Source organism: Varroa jacobsoni, unplaced genomic scaffold (genome assembly GCF_002532875.2).
Source record: "Varroa jacobsoni isolate VJ856 unplaced genomic scaffold, vjacob_1.0 scaffold_837, whole genome shotgun sequence".
Classification (NCBI taxonomy): domain Eukaryota; kingdom Metazoa; phylum Arthropoda; class Arachnida; order Mesostigmata; family Varroidae; genus Varroa; species Varroa jacobsoni.
This window is the reverse complement of record NW_019213739.1, coordinates 9,404-28,441: the sequence shown is the minus strand read 5'-3', so window position 1 is coordinate 28,441 and position 19,038 is coordinate 9,404. Positions and strand designations below refer to the sequence as shown.

The 19,038-nt window shown below is 41.5% G+C and overlaps 2 protein-coding genes across 8 annotated transcripts in view; one reads left to right on the top strand and one right to left on the bottom strand.

The window, feature by feature from the left end:
- Klp31E (kinesin-like protein 31E) overlaps positions 1–19,038 on the bottom strand; it is a 62,885-nt gene that overhangs the window by 36,531 nt on the left and 7,316 nt on the right. The gene's annotated exons all lie outside the window — the stretch shown is intronic.
- LOC111264226 (pterin-4-alpha-carbinolamine dehydratase) overlaps positions 15,136–19,038 on the top strand; it is a 6,071-nt gene continuing 2,168 nt past the window's right edge. Inside the window, exons 1-3 of one of the 3 annotated variants that reach the window (XM_022839926.2) lie at positions 15,136–15,478; positions 15,919–16,040; positions 17,791–17,991. In XM_022839926.2, coding sequence (XP_022695661.1) covers positions 16,038–16,040; positions 17,791–17,991 — 204 coding nt within the window. In that variant the 5' untranslated portion in view covers positions 15,136–15,478; positions 15,919–16,037. Of the gene's footprint in view, positions 15,479–15,517; positions 15,684–15,918; positions 16,041–17,790; positions 17,992–19,038 lie in introns of those variants that run through there. The other 2 variants (XM_022839924.2, XM_022839925.2) reach the window with 2 other exon arrangements.

The following is a 19,038-nucleotide window of genomic DNA, read 5'->3' as shown; positions in this document are numbered from 1 at the left end:
GACGCGAAGTTAAACGCTATCCTGAAGCCCCTTCTGTGTTAACTTTAAACGGTCGACTGCTGTAAAGGAAATCGCAACGAAGTCAGCAATAGCAGAAACGTCAAGGCGCCAAGGTAACAGGCGAATTGATAGGAGCCGGACCAAGAAGACGCGTCGCTGGCCTGACTTGGTTGTGCCTTCTTATATATCGGCTGATTGTTGAATGGGAACACAATTACATGTGTTGATTCTTTATTCATTCGATGTGAGAGTGGGAAGAACGCGACAAAGCTAGGCGACTAAGACAATAAGCAAAAAAAAATAGACTGGGTACAATACAACCTTTGCTCATTACATTCGTTTGGTTATGTTTTTGATGTTTGAATAGTAAGCGCGAGCATACGTGATGGAACCTGTACAATCCAAAAGAATTGATTTCGCTGGCATAGAAAGAGGCAAGTCGCAAGGGTTCATAGCGAGCTAATACACAGACGCTTAGCACGCTTAATAGGCGAAAGCTGCTCATTGGCATCCTGATGATTTCATTAGAATGATCATTCGACCAACGAGCTACGAATGAAGACAACGAACAGATCAAGCAGCACCAAAAGAGATTTCCGTCATAGCTTAATAACTATATGAACATGGCGTCCCTGTTGATCATACTTGCTTTATCCCCGTAGAAAGAGTCAGAACACGGACAGAATACACAACTAAAACGTCACAGACGTCAGCACCAAAGAGGGTCTCAACTGCTTGACGTTTTCGTTTCGGTACGAGGGAACATTGTGATTAGAACACAGCCAATGCGGAAGAGAGGAACATGGCGACGACCAATTGGTCGTGCGGCTCGACAGACCTTTTGTTTTGCAAGAGCTCCGCTGTAGTATCGTCTCTTCCAAGGATCTTCAACAGCCTTTTTCTAACCGCAGAATCGATTCACGATGCGAAACACTGAACGCGCCGTCAAGCAAATTGACTATAACGGAACGTTTGCAAGATGTTCTCTGAACCAGACAGATTGAACCAAACGGACGTAACTACCGGCGCGTGCAGTTACTGAATTATTTTGATACGAATATTTGAATAATGCCGTAGCAACCTTCGTAGGGATTATTCAATGAGGGAAGCTTGTCGAGCGACAATGATTAGAATACAACTAATAGCAGCCAATAACTTTCAGCCGCTTAACAGCAGATGTTTTGCAACACATACAATACATGGAGGAAAAACAGATTTGACATCGACCATATACTATTAACAACACAGCAACTCAACATAGCGAACTTTTCGAAATTATCCCCGCCTTGCTACGGGCGATGGACAGGCACACATAAGCACGATAAGCATCGATGTTAGAACGTCTGCCCCCAAGCATGCGTAAAACAAGAAACTCCTCTTAGGGAGGAGATAATATCGTGTCATATAGCTCAAACCGCTTAGACAGCTCGAGAAATTTCCCGCAGTGTCGTAAGCGGCGATATCAAAAATGATTCCGTGCAATGCCTTGCTTCTAGTTGTAGTAAGCAGTAAGTGAATTGTGATCAAGCCACAAGATCTAGCGAATGCTATCTGTGCGGATGTATGTATTTACCCTTCAACTTATTGCCAGCAACTTAAGTACACAGCTATACAGTATCTTAAGAAAGCTACACAATAGATTTCTATGAAGCTCAATGTGTTTCATATTTTAACGCGACGGCTTTGCCACACAGTATAAAACAAAATGTAGAGTAACGATTAAACTAACCGACCTAGAAAACCTTCTCGTGAAGTAATCTATTTCGTCATCAGCATTGGTACCATCAAATATCCTAACAATGCGCACTTATCTAGTGCACTATCCTATGTTATTCAGCGCTTACCTTCTCCACTCTATTGTATCGAACTCTTCACTTAAATCTCATACCAATCACAGTTCTTGTCCCTGTGATAGAATATTCCATCTCCCCCATTGTATTTTCCGATCTGCCTCGCAGTCTTTTCAGTCACCACAAAGGCGACTTCAAAACTATCTTCATAGGTTATGCTGTTCCATATCGATTCCTCTGAGCCCTAGGACAGCAGTATAGGGATGAGATCTGCAGCAAGCAGCGTAGTTGTCTAACCGAATTCCTACTGCAATACGCAAGACATACTGATAATTTACCCGACGTATGCGCCTTATGCCCTTGCCTGGCCTATGCCTTTGTTACGAGCGCGTGGTAGAATTCACAATGAAAGTCTACAACAGCACGACTGGGGTTGAGTAATATTCGACAGATTGACGAAGGACCACAACAGTGGTTTGCCTTAGGGGGCAGGCAACTGATCGATTTAACGGCAGCACCAATCGACAGCCAAGGAATCCACCGTCGTAGCTTAATGACTGAGCAGCTAAGCAAAGATCGTCTTGTGAACTTTTCGCTAGGAAGTTCAATTCCAACAACGTCAGCCCCTGATGCTGAAACGTATCCGGTATGAAACACCTAGACAATCAATAAATATGTACGTAATACATATGTATGTGGGAAAAAAGTGAACGAATCGGCGAAAAATGCCTATTTTTCAAGACCAGACTGAAACCGTAAGGGTTCATATATATAGCGAGTTTTGTGGGATGGAGCATATATGAGAAAATTCATTCGGGTCATTTTATTACGGGGGCCGTACAGGGGGAGACTGACATCCGAGTACAATAGTTGCGACGTTTTCCATTGTAGAAGCGTTGATAGCGCACATTCTTTTACACTTTGACAAAGATTGGCTCGAAATAATCTTAGTCACGCGTCTTGCCACGGCGTTACAGAGTGTGACCGGACACAGAACTGATAGATGCCTACGCTAGCTACAGAGCAATGCTTTTTAATTCGAAAATGACGGCACCAGTATGGAACGCAAGTAATTGAAAGCTTAAATTAGTCGTCACTACTCTAACTGTAACGTTAACAATATGCATGGTGATAAGGTGCAAAAATGCATTTCTAATTTAAGCGACAGTATGGCGCGTGCAGTATGTTAATAAGGCAACCTGATCGGCAGTGCCCTTCCTGAATGATGCTCCACCTTTTGACGTTTCCATAATACTCCTCATTATTCCGCTACGTTCAGTAGTCGTCCTATACAACTCGTTTCATTTCCAAACGCGCACATGCACACCAACAGATATAACAATAACCCATAATGGTCTAAATCCTGCCCTTGATCAATAAATCCGATATAGATGAGTAGGCACTGTCCCGGCCGGCCAGTGATAAACAAACAGTTCATTTTTTTCTCGGCTTTAACCCATTCTAGATACAAGCCCTCATCGAGCTCCACCCATTTCGCAGTGGAACGATTATTGGACTGGACTTCCTTCTTATTATCTTCGGATAATCCATGCGCGTATCTGGGTGCCCACTACTGCTTTACATTGTAGCTAGGAGGAACTAGCTAGAACTGCACTGATAGAAAAAAAAATGCTAAATACATTCTACGATGACTGGTCTATTCTGCTCCCACCAAAATTTATCGAACAGGGCAACAAAAAAGGCTTACACTGGAACAAGATATAAAGAGTCCTGTATGTATCGATATTCATCAAACTCCAGTCTTCGCTTATTTAACATTACGACCTGCATTCTTCAAAGAACGCGTTCATGTTCACAGTCGCCCCACCGTAACCATCGCAGTTTTGATTCTAATAGTCGCTAGTAATATTATTTTTCTTACATTCGTTATCACTTAGCTAATCTTTAGCGATAAGTTCACAGATCTCGAGTAGTTTGCATCTGCGCTGATCAATTGACTATTTGCAGCAGAAACTGCCCCAGTGTAGGTCCTGACACTGTGCCGCTAAACAAACCAACGTCTAAATTTTACGCCAGAAACAATCTGATTGCGTTTCAGTTTTTCTTCTATAACAGATGCATGTTAATATTCGTTATAACATTAGACTGTTTTTGCGCTGCACCACTTCGCAAACAGCGATAATTTTGTTATTGTGTTCTCTTAACAGTGCGATCTGTTTACCCTATACTTAAAATATACCAAGCAAACATCATCAACTTGCCACGTATTTCGGCAGGAGCTAAAATTATGTGCCCGATCAGTGGCCAACCCCGATTCCGATCGACACATTCGTTCACGATTGTATCAGAGTGACCCAGGTTGAATGTTCTGATACGACCGAGTAACTAATGAGTTACTCGGTCGTGCTTCGCAAAAGAGTGGCAAGCATGAAGTATTATATTGCCCCTATTGCTGCTATTCAACATGAATGGCGATGTCAGTGGGTACGTAAACGAGTGTCAACTCCTGAATCGTCCTCGGTGTATGTCCGCTTTTTGAGATGTCTCTATATGAACATGTCAGCTGCAACGAAAATAGGTAAGGTGCGGTTTAGTCCCAGTTAAATATTTATCGATCCCGGCCACCGGAGATTACGACGAACATGTTAATAACGATGGATTCCCATTGTTTACACAGCGTTCTTTGTTTGCCTGAATTATGAAGTGTTGAACCAAGATAGCAAAAGCTTGATCTTTACATAATTATAATCCCCGTCATTGATTCGCTATTCCTCAACGAGTTCCAACAGTGACTTCGAAGAAGTTTTGCAGTATGCGGCGCATTTCAAGCTGATATTTTGAAGAATCAAAAGCCGGACGATGCTACATCAAGCCTTATTTTTGTTCTAACCTATATAGATAGGTTTATTCTAAAACGAGAGTTACCGCGCGCACATATCTGTTCAGAATTGATAGTCAATCGACACCGCCGCTATCCACCTCTTAGTCCAAACGTGCCTGTCAGAACGCGTCTGTCTCTCAGACAACGAACGCTTATGCGACCCGCTATTGCCACAATGCTGTAGCAAGCAATTTACCGCAACTGGCCGTACCGTCGTACGACCGTTCGTAAAATTAGAAAACAAAAGACAGTGAAAACACTATAGCTACAACGATCTGTGGATGCATTCAACGCAGGCCTGAAGCTCGGCAAAGCATTACTACATACATTGGCGATCTATGAGGAATGGAAGAGTCGGCTGCTGGCAGTTGGCTGGGCTACGTCCCTATTTAATGGCTGGCGTTGGAATATGGCAGAAATGGATAATATGGCGTGGGCAGTAGATGGATGCAAAGTCCTTTGTTGACCTACCTATGTCACGTACCTCGAGACTTGACCTGTTGCAATTTAATCCTTTCTTACCTTAAAACAGCGGACTGGAGAGGCCAGCTACATTAGGATATGATCTAGCTTTCGATGAAGTTCTGCTAAGTGACACGCCAGTGGACTAAAAGTGGCTTACGAATGCTGTTTAAGTTATTATTATTAGAACAAATTATAGCATCGTCAGAATACCTGGCGTACTGGTAGAGTTGATGCCTGGCCAATGCTCAGTCTTGAACGCAGAAAATGAAAACGAATCACACTCGACAACTCTCAAGGTGAACTTGAATTTCATGTTGACATTAGTACACTTAGTGTTGGTTAAGTAAGTATTTCTATATGCTGTTCTTGTATTAACAATATTGATAGAGATACAATCAACAAAAACAATGTTCAATAGACTTTACAATTTAGTATAGCAGAGTAGACCACCCACATATTGACGCGTTATTATGCAGGCGCGAGCATTCTAAAGCACATCAAAGGGATACAGGTTTTCTTCTGTTCCAAGGGAACTTTTTATCAAAAGAAAAAAAAAGAACGCGAGAATAGAGAATCGCACTGCGTCCGACGCACACGAACCAAACAGCGAACTTACGGCAATATAATTCTCCAAAAGGTATTTACTCGATACGCTGTTTCGTTCGGGGCGTCCTATATCATTGTGGTTCAAGAAGAAGTGGTTGGCTCGCGAAATCTCTTATTATTCAAAAAAAAAAAAACGCAATTCGATCTTCAAACGTTACAGTCTGCCTGTCTGTTTTTGCCTAATCTATCTATAAACCGTCTGTAATAGCAAAACGCTCCTTTGCGAGTTCTACAAATAGACACACAGCTGTCTCTTTATTCCCTTTAAAGAGTTCACATCGATGACAGTATTTAGTTTTACCTGCGAAACTGGCTGACCCCGAACGTTCCCTTAGAAAAAGACTTGTACCGAAAGTAAAATGTGATGAACTAGAGATATTATTTGATTATATATGTTTCATCTAACAGTCTCGAGGCGCTTTAATACGGCAAACAATTCCTCCTGAGCTAAAGCTATAGTAGTAAAATAAATAGTAAGCTTTAAGTGTAGCTTAACGGAACGCGACAAATCGGATGAGTGCTATACTTTGTGACATAGTTTATGTGTGTACTAATGTGCAAATTAAGTTAACCGTTAAGAGTAAACAAACATCGCCAATGACGTGGTCGCAGTGCTCATTGTCATTGTCCTCTGTAAACGTTTATCAGTCCTATATCGGCCATTACGATTCTTCGTCGAATTTGATCGACTCTAGCAGACGAATATGAGGTTTCTAGTTTTTATCTACGTCTCCGCTAGGGCGCTCGCGACCTCGTTATCTACTCCGCGTTAGGGGCTGGCCATGTTAATTAGAAAGCATCGTTTCACGGTCGATGGGTAAATCTAAAGTGCCTCAAAACTCCATCGGAGAAACATAGGGTCCATAGATAATGTTACCCTGCAAAGTAAGCAAATCGGTCCCGTAAGGGTCCAAGCTGCACACCAGTGCCAAATGGCCAACTCGAAACCCAAACAGTATTAAAAGTATTACATGTCTAAGTCGAAGGTCAAATTTGGATTTTTAGCAAATAATATGTTCCGGTATGAGCTTCGCATGGTTTATGATTTGTTCGTCAAAATACAGAATAGCGCAGAGTAAGAACAGCGACCCACTTAGCAGTTTAGAGAAATGTACTTAATAACACACAGCTTACAAGTTCGATTCAGATTCTAGCTACTCAAAACCCAGCAGGTCAAAACAGTAACCCCGTAAGTAATAGTCTTGCTACAGGGCAGATTGCATGACATAGAACTCATGATCGATACCATGAATTTATCAGCATTATCAGCAACTACCTAGAGACAGCTTGGTCAATCCGACGTTTTCATTCAGTAGATACCCAATTATTAAAAGTTTCCGGACACACTGGGCATGCAAAGTGACAATAGGTTTAGTGTAAAAACTCCACAAATTTATTGGATACGCTCTCGTACCCAATATTCTTTAGTATGAAACGAATTTGTACAGACGGGACGAATTCACACATTGTACGTCCGTCGTCTTTTCGTTTCAGTTTAACTAACGAAATTTTAGATATCCTCACTCGGATGCAGAGCCCTTTGAAATCAGAAGTAGATGAAGTTCAGCCGCGATGCTGCCGTGTTTTATCTACGTACTGCCGCCAATGATGTCTTCTGTAAGGTCTAGAAAACCTTTACCCGCAAACAACGAGAGTAACTTACTTACCAATTGTCTCGAGACCAAACATTCTTCAACTTTCAAACGTCTGGAGGGAGATCATCAGCCCTTTCATTAATCTAGGATGTTTCCAGTCACCATAGCTGTTGAAACGATAACTTCCCGATTAGCGACTAAAACAAGCCGAACGGTCAGCAAATTCTCGCTGCAGAAGCGCAACAGCCTGTGGTTACGAAAGAGACATCGCCAGCCACCATAAACAGCTATTTTTGCTGATTTCCGTGTACGCTTTGTTGCGCCGTCCCATTTACAGCAATCTGCTGTCTCCCAATGCAGAACTTGTATCCGACAACCTCTATACGGAATGACCCACCCGCCCGCCTGCTTCTATTATTACTCCATTTGCGGAAGAGCAGCAACTCTTCCTGCGGCGATAAAGAAGCTCAGCATCACCAGACGATAGCAAAAACCGCACTAACAGCTACCTAAGTAAATGCCAGTCTACCGTTGTTATATTACAATAGGTACTATAGCAATGATAGTCATTGTTGCATGTTGAAAGCCTGCGCATACGACCGTGAAACGTACATGCCATCTGCTGGTCTCTATAATTTACAATACGACCTGAACTTCTTTGTTCTGCTATGGAATCAGCTCAGCAGTGGGGGTTTGACATCTGCAGGACTGTGCCCCCTGTGTGAATGATGAGTGCTTTATCTGTGAATTTGAATTCGTACTGACACGTACCAACGACGATAGGTACGGCCTAACCACTGTTGCGGGTTCCAATATTGCTAATAGCACATTGGAAATGGACCGTTTGGGGGGAGTGCGATCAAGGACTACAATTAAAAAAAACCCTTCAATTACACTACCTGTATTTAAAACGATCAGCTGTTGTAGAAAATTGATTAGTGTCTTAAGAGTCGGATGAGCAGGATACGAGAGACACAAGAAATCAGAAAATGTATTTTAACAGTTTTCTTATGTCACGGTCTATCACAGCTGCTAAAATCATCGATATCGAAGTTCGATAAAGAAATCGATAGGGCTAAAATACATAATTAGCTGTAGAATAATAACGGTTGTAATTCAAACTAATATATTGATTGCGCGCTGATTGGCAATACATTTGTTCGAGTGCTCTGCATTTCTGAATAATAACATATAAATCTAGCTGAATAATAACATATGAATCTGCTTGAACGTTCCATAACGAGCTAAAGGCCAAGCTAACCAGGCTCAATAGGGAACAAGGACTAGCGTTATCATTATCCATTGCCTTTCTGGCTCAGGAAAATATTTTCTTAAGAATCATTATCATAAATCGTATCAACTCAGATCTATAAGGAAACGTTTGAGCGGACAACCCCAAAACAATGTCCCATAAGCTCCTCCAAAAACTAATAGGCATCTAACTTCGTAGAGGCCTCTTAACAACAAAGGCCGTAATACTTCAAACTAGGACTAACATTGCTATTTCTACGATACATTTTTGGGCATCGTATAGTGGATTCACATACATCGGAAATGGTGCCACGTCTCGTACGTATTTTTTGTACCCTAACAGTAACCATGCTTCTTTGGTAACTGCCTCATCAGGACGGCGCTAACCAGTCCGCGCAATTTCAAACGCGCGTTCTACTGACCCGTACTCTATTTTCATGTTGTGCCGATATCCATCGGACGCGAGCGATTCTGGGCTACGGGGTACTACGCCATAATGTTCCGATTGTAGCTGAGGTCGCACCCCCAGTTGTCCTGGGTGAAATCTATGGCCTGATGCATATACCGGTTCTGCGGACGTTGCTCACCCGCACCTTTCGAACCAGCTACAATGGCCCTGAACCAACGCTGCTGCAGTGGCTGTTAAATACTGTGGGTTGACCCCAGCGGGATGAACTGCAAATCGCTTAAAAAAATACGTATCTAACTTTCAGTTCAGACAACAGTGCAATAGATAGGAGTGGAAACGAACCTTAATGATTGATCCCGGTGAAGAACAACGGAAACCCGGCGCCCGCGGATTCCTCAGATGCTTCAACTCGTAACGATACTATTCTATAGGAAAATGATGTTTATTATTATAAATATAGTTGTCTCGTTCTACGAAACGTTGTGGCCATCATTATGATTCAGCGAGTGTGATTGAGAGGTTGAGCTAAAAAACAAGGCTGTTAAGTACTTAATTACTGTAAGTCTATTTCCACTAACGACACTATGTGAAATCCCCATGAATCGGGTAAAGGATGCAACAATCGTTTGGTCTCAGTTGCTGTGTTCTTTCATAGAGACTTTCCATCGTTGTAACCTGTGTAAACCTGTTACTGAAAATACCGTAGATTGCAGGTGAAATAAATTCGTATGAAAGACCTGTTTTACTCGAAAGTAACCCAACTGGATTTCCGCAGAGGCTGCAACTCCTCAATAACGAGTTCCGTATAGCAGTTAACCATCTATTTACTGTTAATTTGACTTTGATCTAACGCTCTAAACGCCGCAAGCTCTACACAATTTAAATATAACATAGCAGAAGAGCTGCGTTGGACGTGGAAGAGCAGCATCCACATCTAAATATTTATACTACTAATGTGTGTAGTCAGCAATTCTCCTACCCGACACGGGCTCCGACTGTCGTTAATAGTAACCATAGTGCTCCCAGTTAGTCTCAGATCACTTAGATCGACATCGTGTTGAACGCGATGCGAACCTGCGACCAGGCGTGCTCTTTGCCGCCAGCAGCAGCAGCAGCATCCATCATATGCACCGTAGAGGCACGAAGAGTGAAATCTGAATTACCATACTTGCTGTGAGGTCTCACAGTGGGTGTCGGCGATATTGAGCTAAAGGCTAAAAGTTGTGCACTGTACCTCTGGATGCAGATTCTCCACTAATGAGCATGCCACGAATATTGGTATTCTAACACCGTTCGATAGGAATCGCTATATTTGAGTTAGCAAAAAAATAATGTAGATTTATAAAGCCAGTTACAGGGCGTCTATATAGACGCTGTATAGAGGCTGTAAATGGCACGACATCTACATGAAGACTATTAGAATAAACATGCTTGTGCTTGTCCACGCACTCTTGCAGTTTCAATGAAACAACGCATTGTCCTTTGAGGCAGTGCATAATTCTCAAGGCAACCTCTCGGTTCTCTGCAAAACTCACCGAAGAGCTCCTCGGAGGAACTTGTAGCCTCACTCGCCTTACGCCTTCCATTTAAAGGGAGCATTTCTATATCGTAACTCATCTGCTCATTCTCCCAAACGGCTAACTAAATAATCTCAGTTAGGCGGCAAACACTCTTTCGTTATAATGGGCCAAAAACTCGTGACGGTGTCTCGAGAGCCTTGTTTGAAAATATACGAAATTTTCACTCTCCAAGCCCTTTGCAGTTCCGACTCAGCTTCGACGAGGTTCCATGACAAGCCGGAATTAGCTGTACTCGAAAACCGACCCCTCACTACGCGGCCTAAACTAAAACGTATTCCAACTATTTATTTAGCCTACATTACGTATGTATGTTTATCTAGCTTGGCAGATGTCTTTACATGTCGATGAAGTGGATGAAGCGAAAGTATTTCGCTGACCAGCATACATATATAAGCAGTAATGGCATCTATTAGAAGCTTTTTGTTCTTGTCAGATGTACGTTCCGCGTTTAAAAGCATCAGCAATAAACAAAAACGCGTTATTTAATCGTCCGCTAAACGACGTTACCTACAACGTCGATTCACTTATTTCTACAACTATTTCGTCTATTCAATAGCCAAATTTATGCAAAAATCATAGAGAAAAATATTGTAGGAATAAAATGGGACGTTTCTAATGTTCACCGGAACAAAACTGAACGTAGTATTTCCGGGAACCATTTTGTGATTGGGTAAAAGTCCACCCGTCGATTAAACCTTGCCTCATCTCCAGTCAAATATTTCAGACATGCCTGTGCTACGCAGGCATTGGTGCAAATTTGTCACCCGTCTTCCTGCGATTACAAAGTAGCCGACATTCTTTCTGCTCGCGTATCGGTCTTTAATCACTGGACTGATCAGACCAGCTTTTAGCTACGAAGGCGCATGTCTAGACATTAGCGATACTTGACCCATTGCGGTGCGAAGTAGATTTGACTACAAAAGACCGTAACGACAGATGTGCACTTAACAGTGTATAGCTTCCTTCCGCGGTGGTTCGTAATACTGCTGTTTTTGTTGTTGTTGTTGTATCGGCATTGTTTTGTAAAGTGCCCTTTATCGTAACCATTCGTGCGTTTACTAGTACTACTGGCTACTGGCTACTCTGTTGGCAACAGCAAATCGAATAAAATTAAAGGACGTTGGCAACATGTAGAACTTCTGTCGTTTACCAGCGGTACACGATTGATGATTTTGTGCGCTTGTCTATGAAGAGTTTGATACAGTGAGTCAAAAAATTCTGGTAAGCGACGGCAGTTGGTGCTTCGGCCACAGTTACCGGAACCACCTTCTCTGGCACCGGAAGTGACGCATTAAATTGGGTTTGGTGCAGCAGGAATCCGGCCAAATTTGAACACGCTTTGGCAACGTGGGTTCGGCTATCGGCAGCCAAATCGCTAGCAATGAGTCAGCCAGTAAGTGCACCGCGCTAAACACCAACGGTCGAGATCTAGTAATCAATGAACACCGAAATGGCTGAATATGTTCCAACAAAAGAAAAAGCAGTTTCAACTACATGCTTATGTATGTACTACGAGTTAAGTCGATAGGCGCTCTTAGATTTTCCTATACGCACAACTTTTGTTATGTTGTAGTATGGATACTATGCGTGCCTAATTGACTGCTTAAACAGTTCCGAGTAATCGGAACGGTGAAACTGTACGACAATTAAAAAATATAAATAAAGATAAAATTGGAATATGGATGACTCTGTCCTAAAAAAAGGCAGCCAGTTAACTCGTTTGCCAGTCGAATGATTGTGTTTTGTGAAGTTGACGGACATCAAACATGTCTGCGTAAATAACCATTAGCAGTCACACCCAATCTTCAAAAGTTAAATCGCCAAAACAAATGATTTTTTTCGACCAGAATAGACCTAACCACCGTAATGAGCTGTTTGAATAGATGAAGAGAGCAGTAATTCGCTCTATTGTAGTGAAATCCGTAAATCAGTCAATAAACAGTTTTGAACAGATAAACACCGAGGGATTTCCCCTGCTAACAACAATCAAAAAGCAATCGTTGTCTTCTGTAAATTTGGCGGATCCATTCGGATCGAATGCGAAGTCCGCTATTTTACAGCGGACTTCGCATTCAGCGTCCGCGTATAATCCACTGTTATTCGTATACATGGCCACAAACTGTACCGATCACATTGACTAAAAAAGGGGTTCTATCCGCGCAGAATCGATACGCACATCAAAACAGCTTCGAATACAGATTCCACTTCGACTCTTCTACCGCTACTGAGAAATACAATGGCGCTGTCAGTATCTACTTCCCCCCGTTCCCCGAAGTACAGGACACCCGTACAGGCACCGAATAACAGATACACGTACCCTAAAGTGCACGTAGTGAACGTATATGTCTGCAGTGCCACTCGTGTAACAGCAATGAAGCAGCACTAGCAACAGCCATACAACTATTATCGTTGTCGTTTTCGCCAATCTTTGTCGTTTATATGTACGTGGACATACTCGTTGCCGTTATCATTATGAACAATATTGTGTTTAATCGTGGTCCGTTGCCGTATGGTCAGCGAATTTCACCACCAACACAGAACATGATGAAGCAGATACGCAACGTAATTATTCCGTTGCGCTGTCGTACCATACTATGGAGGTCAACGCATGTGAGTGGTGATGGTTGAACTTAATCCAACCTGCGAGGGCAACTTGGCGTTTAACTTGCTGCTACTATTGTTTTTGTTGTTATTATTATTATTATCAATATTGAAGTTTCATCTCCTGCTCCGAGTTCCATCAATGGTGCAGACGACAGCAACAACAACAACAACATGGACGCCAATGGCAGGATATTACTTACTCCGCCCTAAGCGTCGTCTGCGCCTTAAGCGAAACACAACCTTAAATAGCTATCTAATGGATTCTGATCGAGAAAACTTCCTGCGTTTTACGCCGTTCCGCGCAGTGATGGTACATGCTGGCAGCAGCAGGAAATTACTGCTAGCTATTACTATCATTGTTTATCATTGAGCACAAATTAGTCACTGCTAACAGCCAATGTATAAAGTGCCAACTAATCGCCCCTGTGTAGATTAACATATTATGCAAGTACAGGCAAATAGATTGTTTCTTCAGAATATGATAATCTAGTTGAAATTTGCATTCGTCCTGTTTACCGTCCCGTTTTTCCCCGCGTTCATGTTGACATTCGGTGACGATACTTCTATAGTAAAGCAAAACTGTAACAAACGTGTTTGGACGTAATCAATCCTATTTGTAAAGGAGAACAACAATGGATAGCTCAAATATTATGCCATCGAGGGTTTAGGCGCGACAGAAAGAATGTTGAAAAATGTATGTTAAAGAGTTATGTTAGGTATGTATACCTATTGGGTTCTTTTTACCTCCCATTTTTTTGGTTTATTTAATTTATAAAGCAATTATACATACACACATGCCATCAGTAACTACCACACATTTATATTAGTGAAACGGCGACAGTAATTATCAGGTGCACATTTCAGCTAATTAAGCTAGATAAATTAACTGAGGTACACAATGTTAACGAACCGACTATAATACAACTTTAAAACAACAAAGCATAGAAAGCCGTGTAGGCAGGATGATAATTTTTGTTATAGAAGAGGCTTTTTCGCTAATTAACAGATCTACGTCTGTTGTAAAGACCAAGCCACGCTTCTAGGACGGAAGCACGAACGACATTAACCGACTCCCTACTATCCAGTGAACTGTTCGTATACTGGTTTGCGTTTATTAACTATTTATATATAATAGTATAATAATAATAATAATAATTCGTATTTAATTAATTTCAAGGTAGATATTTTTCTCTGTTCATACACGATTGATATTATCTGGAGGAACTAAAGACAATAGTCAATTCCCCAAGGTTGTTCTGGATTCTTCCGGTATAAACATGGCTTTAACCCTTGGTAGACAAACTCGTATGACACCCTGCCTTCCAACACGATTCTGGCAACTGGACATCCTTTTAGATAGCTTGTATTAATAACATAGTACTAACAAAATCAGCAGCCACTATACGCCTAAGATTCCAGAAAGAATTGCCAAATAGCTGGCCATGCAGTTATTTCGCTAAACGTTCCATCGCTACGAAATCGATGACAACTCACTTCTTGTGGTCTCTAATTACTAAACAAGTTTTCTATATCAGTTTAAGCTTACCATTTTCTAATCGATTTCGGCTCAAGCACTTTCAGTGCTTCAGCTTCAGCGCTTTAACTTCTGAAGCCTTTCCTCAAAGAGCGGACCCACATTTGACAACCCCCTAGTCACAGACTACCAGAGTGATCATCAATATTATTATAGAGAATCCCTCAGGTATTCTACCCGGAACCCATGTAAAAGCTTGAACTTCTCTGACTTCTCCCAGCTTTTCGTTGTCTCATTCATGTCGTTGAATTATCTTCATTATATATAATACAGTATAGGAAAGTTTGAAAGAATCCTTTGCCTTGGTGAGTTTATTTGCTTAGGTGACCTTTCTTCCGCGCCACGAACCTCGTGTCCTTCCAGGTAACTGAACATCTAGTAAGAAAAAAAGATACGAAGGGCGGTAGCGATGTGATGTCCGCGCCGATAAGTTCTACTCTGGAGGGGGGTCACCTCACGGCCGAACCCCTGTGGGAACGCGCAGGTTTCGGAAGCTACCGTACAGTATTCGTCTATCTAAAAATAAGCAAACACGGTCGACAACCAGAAATTGATAACCACTCTCCTGCCTAAGCCACTAGGACTTACTGCGTCTTTTAACTCCAAGGTTTTAGTGTGTGCGTGTCTCTTCACTAATACGGTAGAACGTATCCCTCGTCGAGGTAACGCAGATTGCCGACCGACATTGGTGGACAATATTGACCGGGAGAAGCTAGCAAATTGTCTTTTTTCCTTAACATTGTTGACGGTGCTTTTGCTTGTCGTCAGCGGCCAGTAGCTGGCCGACCTCTGGAGCCTATCAGTGAGTGTTTCACAGACGGTGGAAAGGGTCCTCCATCCTTTTCATCACACACAACGCTTGCAACCATTACTGCACAGTCTGCTGTACAAGCCTGTGGGATCTTCGTTTGCTTCTAATTCCATTGGATTCTTTGCACTTCGCACATTTTGGAGAGCTGTTAAAGAGCTATTACCAAAAATTACAGCGAAATGTTAGTCGCCGCATGGTACATTTTTTTGGTATTTTAGAATTAACGTAGTATTAAAATAAAACACCTGCTTTTATACAAATCGACTGAAATAACATAATTCGATCGAGACACTTTGAGCTGGCCGAAAAATGCCACTTTGCCCTGCACTTATGTGAGCGAGAATAAACTAACTTTCCTAGCAATAACCTTGTCATTTCGATCGACTGCAATCATAGCCGGCACCCTAATAATACAGCCTGTTATTTAACAGCGTTTTTTTCGCATCTGACCGATGACGTGTCACTTCAACGAGTAACGGGACCCGACGGTGCGTATATGCAGTAAGTGCGTGAACGAAGACGTGCATTACACTCCAGCAGGATTCACAACATGGTAGGTTCTCATATATTTGATGGTTTGACTTTAACGTAAAGTATATATTAACGTAATATGTACGTCCTCAGATAGGATGTACATATTTCAAGGAGCTGACGTTAAGTTCAGTTTGTCAATGGTGTCCAGCAATTCGTGCCTACATTTTGCATAACATGTATCGTTGCCATGCCGACGATGTGAGCACTTATGTCATGCTCCAAAGTACGGTAAACAGAATATCAACCCGGACATGCGTGTTGGTTTAATTACATTCACAAATGCTGTTTTGCTCACATTTGCATTTGGTATCTGTGAATAAGGACCAACTCGAAATTCGTCAATGGGAATACGCAGAACTGAAAAAAGTTACGTTTTCAGACTGTAAACTCGATTATGCAGTTGAGTCTATTCTGACGCTTTTCAATCTAAATATATCTAGGTAGCTATTATATAACGCGTATTGACTATAACAACGCTTTACCAAATGTTGCAGTTTTTCTAGATATTCGTTGGTCTAATGTGCTCTAAAATAGCACTTAGCCAAAAACACAGATTATCACAATATATATGTGTATAAACAGTCGGTCCGTGAACTGCACGCGCTACGGAACGGCTTTCCCAATCCAATTTCATGCTTCCGTCCACTGAAAAATAATGTACCCATGCGTACAGTCCCAGAGATACGAAAAATCTTTATAAAAAAAAAAACGTTTATCTACGTGGACCTAGCAAATTCGGCCTCACGTTTCCTACTCGCTCGAGATACTGCATCCAACTGATATTTTTCATCATAATAGTGGTAGTATTTCTAATGTAATATTAATAATAGCGTCTCTACATATTGTTACTTTGCCATATGGCTAGTCACGACCGGGAAGAGATTCGTCCCGTTGAAAATCGCCGAAAATATTGCGAAAACTATAGTCAACGTAAAATTTCTGATTCAATTTTTCTAGTTGTTTCTCAACACTTTTACTTAGTTAAAAAGAGCCGAATTTTAATGCGCGGTGTTTTTCTATTAGAGCAGTGAACCACAGTTTTTTTTGACTTAGTGGGCAGCCAGAGTAGTCAATTGACACCCGCCATGTCTGCTTTCCATCTGTAAGATACCGTTTCTGGCGATTATTAGAATGTCTGTCGGGTCTGATTGAGAACTGCATCTTTGAGCGATAATACGCGAAGTCCGTCGGTTTTTTCTCGTCGTCATTCTCTTGTGCATTGCGTGACCGAGAGGGGTGCGGGTGAAAATGAACGTTGTGCATAACATTCATTCATAGAGGCCCTTTAGAGACTTTGCTAAATTTTCCTTGGATTGATCAACATTAAATGTAATACAATTGAGCACAACAGTACATACATTGTTGTTTCTAGGGGTAACACAGCTTAAATCAAAGTGACAGTGGAAACTAATGCGAACAACTTTCAAAACGGAATTTTGAAGCAAAGACTTATTCTCATTCTCTCATATAGAATGGAATTTTAATTCGTAATATCTTTATAAAACAGAGCATTAGGCAGATACGATTATGGAAGTGACCGACTCCCCTGATTTGTAATCATTTTTTAGGTAAGCTTTTTAAAATGCCGTTGACTTACAGAGAATGAATTATTGCTTCGACTCGACTGTAAGCTAGAAGCAACTCTGATAACAATGGCAACTTAACGGCTGATTGCTCAACGTATATTCATCTTTTGATCTATTGTCGTTCGGATATAGTGCTCAAGTGCTTTATATACTATTCCAATTTCATTGGCCAATTATTTTTAGGACGCCTTAAAACCTACGGAGCGAACGGAAGAGCTAGCGCCCCTGCTGGCTTTGGGTTGGACAATTACATCAGGACGTGACGCTATATACAAGGAGGTGATGTTCAAGGACTTCAATGAGGCATTCGGATTCATGAGCCGCGTAGCGTTGCATGCAGAAAAAATGAATCATCATCCAGAGTGGTTCAACGTCTACAATAAGGTAAACTGGGAAAATTTTCCGGCAGTGAACTTCCTGTGTTCTTCCGCTAGTTTTCGTCCTAGCATTTCGTCGCTAGTTTTTTTCCGGTAGCTAGTTTTCGTCGAGCATTACGGCAACTATCTTTGTGTGTAGATGAGCAGTTCCTTATAACAGATAATCTACAGCCGTATATATGCGTAAATGTGTGTGCGTAAAGGATTACTATAAGAAGCCTACTGACCAGTTGCAACAAGTTCTCTATTTCACAAGTGGTAGTAGTAAAAATTCTTCTAAGAACTAAATCAATCGAAAAAATAAAATTTAATCAATTTGCCAGCTACAAGCAAGGCAGTTCCATCTAAATTATTCATTGAGGAGGAATTAGATATATAGTGGCACAGACTGCATTTCAATAGGTAGCGCGTATGATACAGTCAGCGTCAGAGACGTCCGATATGTACTCGGTTAACAGTGCCGTACATGAATAGGCCCAAGAATTGCTACCGTGTTATCTAATTTAAGACCAACCGTCACGCATCCGGCGCCAGTTGGCACAACCATTAGAAAGCACTGTTACGCCGACTATAAAACGGCGTCGATTGTATTAGAATCAAAATTGGTAATGCAATGCTGAACTGTGACTACATCTATAGAACGCAGTTAGCGATTAGCATTACGGGTTATTGATTACAGAACCAGATTCCTAATGCATGTTAAGCTAACATGGATTGGGATAGTTGGGAATAAGAATCGACATGCGTAAACATCTAAACTCACTCATCAGTTGCACTCAGTCAATAGAAACAAGGCTGAATTGACAATTTGGGACTACCTAGCAGGTTTACAAAGATTAAGAGAAACTTAACGAAAACAAGACTTCCCTTCTTCTGGTCGTACTAGCCTTCAAATTGTTGTACAAGTATTCCTTTAAAATTGTACTAGTATATTTTTAAGTACAAAGTTTATACTAGCATTTTTTTAAAAGTTTGTCGTAATGTACCAGTTTTCCTTTTCAATGTCGTAATGTACCAGTTTTCTTTTTCAATGTCGTAATGTACCAGTTTTCCT